Here is a 4410-nt window from a genome sequence, read left to right as displayed (position 1 = left end):
ATGGATCAATGCTGCTGCTATATAAGAGCAGCCTCCAGCTTGGATCTCTCCATCAAACCAAGCCATCCAGCGCAGGTGCTTATTAACCAAGAGTCCAAGAGCCAAGGAGACAACCAGCAGATCGACAACAACATGGGGTGCAGCATGAGCCGCCTCCTCAAGACCACCGTCACGCTGATCATCCTCGTCCTTCTCCTCATGCCCGGGGCCTTAGCCGCCACTAGCTTCGATGCCTCACGAAGCCAACAGCTGCCGCTGCCGCGTGGGACGGTCCACGGGCCGGAGAGCGTCGCCTTCGACGGTCAAGGCCAGGGCCCCTACAGCGGCGTCTCTGACGGCCGGATCCTCAAGTGGAACGGCGAAAAGCTAGGATGGACTACCTATGCATATGGACCCGGCTACGATAGCAGGACGTGCATGCCGTCCAAGTTCAGCCCGGAGACTGAGACTGCCAGAGAGAGCCGCTGCGGCCGTCCGCTCGGCCTACGGTTCAACCAGAAATCGGGTGACCTCTACGTGGCCGACGCATACAAGGGGCTGATGCGGGTTGCGCCGGGCGGCGGGGAGGCCACCGTGTTGGTCAACCAGGTTGACGGTTTTCCTCTGCACTTCACCAACGGTGTTGACGTCGATCAAGTTACGGGTCAGGTCTACTTCACCGACAGCTCGATGAACTATCAAAGGTCGCAGCATGAGATGGTCACTCGCACTGGGGACTCGACGGGCCGCCTCATGAGGTACGACCCACGGACATCCGATGTCACGGTGCTCCAGGCGGGCATGACGTACCCCAACGGCGTCGCGCTCAGCGCCGACCGCACTCACCTCGTGGTCGCATCTACCGGACCATGCAAGCTGCTGAGGCATTGGATCAAAGGGGTCAACGCAGGCACATCGGAGCCTTTTGCCGACCTGCCCGGCTATCCAGATAACGTGAGGCCCGACACCAAAGGAGGCTATTGGGTGGCGTTACACCGCGAGAAGAATGAGTTACCCTTTGGTCGTGATAGTCATCGTCTCGCTGTCAGGGTCGGTAACGATGCTAAGATAGTCGAGGAGATGAGAGGGCCAAAGAAGGTGAGGCCCACCGAGATTATGAAGAGAGCAAATGGCAAAATCTACTTGGGTTCGGTAGAGCTTCCTTATGTCGGCGTTGTTAAGCGCAAGTAGAGAACTATTGTAGTAGATGCATATAGGATGCCTTTTAGTTTCTTGCTCTGACCACTAAATGTAATTTTTCAATTTATTTTTGTTTTCGTCTGATGGACTATTGTAATACACATTTTCTATCAGCAAATCAATATTTGTTCTTTCCTCCATATTTACGTGCATAAAAGCTAAATTCTATCCATATAAGAGCCAGCCTGCATGCTATTGCTATCGAGAGAGCAGGGACGCACCATGCACTCGTGGATTGTTCCCTTCACGTAAGCACGCAAAGTCAATGAATTTGCTCTTTATTCCTGCTGTAGAATTCTAGAACCACATATATGCAGTGCAATTCACACATACACATATGCCCTCAAAGTTTTTGTATGTTAAGACACTATATTATTTTTGACAAGAAACAATGGTTATACTTAGACGTGTACTGTGACGGCACTCCTCCCAATGGTTGCTACGTAGAAGTGTAGTATTGTACATTGGGGTGTGGCCCGTCACTAGGCATGTAAAAATATTTGTTCTCTCATTTTATCAATGCATCGAGACAAAAGCTTTTGTGTTTTATCAAAAATAATATAGTGTCTTGGCATACAAAAACTTTCAGGGCATATGTGTATGTGTGAATTGCATTGCATATATGTGGTTCTAAAATTGTACAACAGAAACCGCCAAGAATAAAAGAAGTTCAGACGTAATGAACAAATTCGTTGAGATGGGTTTATTTTTTGTATCTATTAAAATAGGTTATGTTGTATCTTATGCCCTGCAAAATTTCATTTAAAATATGAGCACTTTTTAACTATGCAAAATATACGAGATTATAAGTTTATAGTTTAATGTGTCATTCACATATATGTTTTTTGTGCAGACCACAAGTTGTCATTTTTTTTTTATAGTTTTTTTGCATGCACACGATGTATGCTAAACTACATCCATTTTGTGTTCATTTGTACGTTTGAATTGCACTGCATGTACGCACGTGCAACTCCTTTCTTCCTCTGATATCATCACCTGAACAGCTAATGGTCTCCAAATGGGCACCGTTTGATTGGCATCCAAGGGTACAGGATCGAAGCATATTAATTTATGACGAAAAATACACCAGCTGGTCGTATAATTAATCTCGTCGCCTAGCCTAGCTGTGACCTCATGTCTGTCTACTACCTTCCATTTTCGTTCAATCCACACAGCGTTCCCTTTCACTTGTAGCTGCCCGGCCGCCATTTAAAGCCAACCCATCCCGGCCTCCGCAAGCTAGCCTGCCCTCCCAACAACCCTAGCCGCAAAATGGAACCCCAGCTCCCTGTTGCAGCCGCCGCCACCAACGCTCCTGCAGCCGCGCCGGAGATTGGCCGGTCGTTCATCGCCTGCCCCGAGGATTCCGGCCAAAAACGGTGGGTACACTATATGAAATTACGCATGCATATAGCTATATCTTTTACGGATTAGATCTATTTTATATTTTTTCTTGTTGCTAGATCAAAAGCATATGCATCGACGGAATGCATCTCTAATCTCTTGATTTCCAAGTTTCAAAAGCATGCATCCAGGAAATGAATCTCTAAACTCTAGTGGGGTATTCTCCTGATTTGTTAGATTAATGTACTCCAATCTCTTGATTTGCAGCGTATGCACCTCAACGGATGAGCTGGACAGCCTAGACTGGGAAATCGTCTTCGCCGACCTGCTGCTACCCAAGGTGGCGGAGATGGTATTGGCCTCCGACGTAAAGGACTACATGGCGCTTTGAGGTGTGTGCAAGCCGTGGAGGGCCGCCACTGCCGACCCGAAGCTAGTGGGCATGGACCCGCGCTTCTACCCATGGCAATGGGAGATGACGAAAGGGGATGAGCGCACCGATCACAAGGCCAGGTTCGTAAACCATCTCACCAGCGCCTCCATCGAGCTCAACATCCCTCGGGAGTACGGGGACGTCGTCGCCAGCGCCGAGGGCCTCCTGGTGCTCTTAGCCTTAGGGTGGGATATGCGGCTGTTCAACCCGGTGACCGGGGCCGTCGCTGACCTACCCAATGTCTTCCTCGAGAGCCCACCCTGGGCGATCGAGTGGAACGCGGCAGGAATGGTCTACAACGACGGCGAGGCTGATCCCACCGTGGTGCTGTATGTGACGGTGGGGTCGTTCAGGGAAGTAATCATGCACGCAAAGCCCGGCGACGTCAGGTGGCAGATCGTGGATCCTTCGCCGGCGCTGTCAGAGTCCGGGCTCTTCGTGCGCGGCCAGTTCTTCCTGCCAACTCTAGAAGGGGATTTGCTCAGATATGCGCTCCGACCGCAGCCTCACTTCGTGTGCGTGGCTAGGCAGCACGCTCGCCACAGGCTTAGTAACAACTCGTTCATCAGATCCTTCCTGCAACTGGCCCGCCACCGCGACGGGGTAATGAGAATGCAGCTCGTGTGTGACGTCCTTGTCGTGTTCCCTAGCGAACACGTGGACATGGTTGTCGAGTTGTTCTGGGTGGACGTCACAGAGGGGAGCCTTACACTTGTGCAGCAACAGGACTTGGCCGATGGCGACGATCGGCGTGGTGATTACATGTTGGCGCTAGGCATCGGCAGTGATGAGTCTGAATCTGATGACTAGTACCATGTTCCAGCGATATGTTCCATCAAGACGTCTAGTGTCAAGACATTGCTGTATCCTTTTATCAGCTTGTTGTTGAATAATTTGCTGTCAGTTATTTCAATTCATGTAAAAAAATGTTTTATAATTTTGCGTGGAACATAATTATTATTGACATTTTTTCCTATTCTTCAAAGCTGAAGTTATGTGCTTTCAATCACTACAAGATTAGTCATCAACCCGTGCACTTCCACGGGAAAGCAATTTAAGTTACAGATAATATCATACAGATGTGATTTTTTTTATTTATGCATCAATGATGAGTAATATATATAGAGAAGAGAAATGACATAAGTTCTCGGTATAAAAATCCTCGTATTCAAAATCAAGTAGCATGGGTGCATCAACATAGGATACTCACACAAACTAATAAAATTCTATATCAGTATATATTGAACTCATGTTCCAATCATTTCCATGGAACTCCTTGGAAAGTACAAACCTACGTTATACTAAGCCAGTTATAGTTTGGAAAAAAATGAAGTTACTTCATTGAAAGATTAAAAAAGTTATATTAAACCTTAGTAACAACAACAACAACAAAGCCTTTAGTATCAAACAAGTTGGGGTAGACTAGAGGTGAAACCCCTAAGATCTCGTGACCA

The 4410-nt window shown here is 48.0% G+C and overlaps 1 protein-coding gene across 1 annotated transcript; it reads left to right on the top strand.

Moving 5' to 3' along the window:
* On the top strand, positions 1–1170 carry LOC109757135 (protein STRICTOSIDINE SYNTHASE-LIKE 10-like). The gene has a single exon (XM_073495759.1). The coding sequence runs from the start codon at positions 1–3 to the stop codon at positions 1168–1170; it is 1170 nt and encodes a 389-aa protein (XP_073351860.1).
* Positions 1171–4410: the final 3240 nt, after the last annotated feature.

The sequence above is a fragment of the Aegilops tauschii genome, chromosome 3 (assembly GCF_002575655.3).
Source record: "Aegilops tauschii subsp. strangulata cultivar AL8/78 chromosome 3, Aet v6.0, whole genome shotgun sequence".
In the NCBI taxonomy this organism is placed as follows: Eukaryota; Viridiplantae; Streptophyta; class Magnoliopsida; order Poales; family Poaceae; genus Aegilops; species Aegilops tauschii.
Note: the sequence above shows the minus strand (reverse complement) of the source record. Positions and strands in the feature narration are given on the sequence as shown.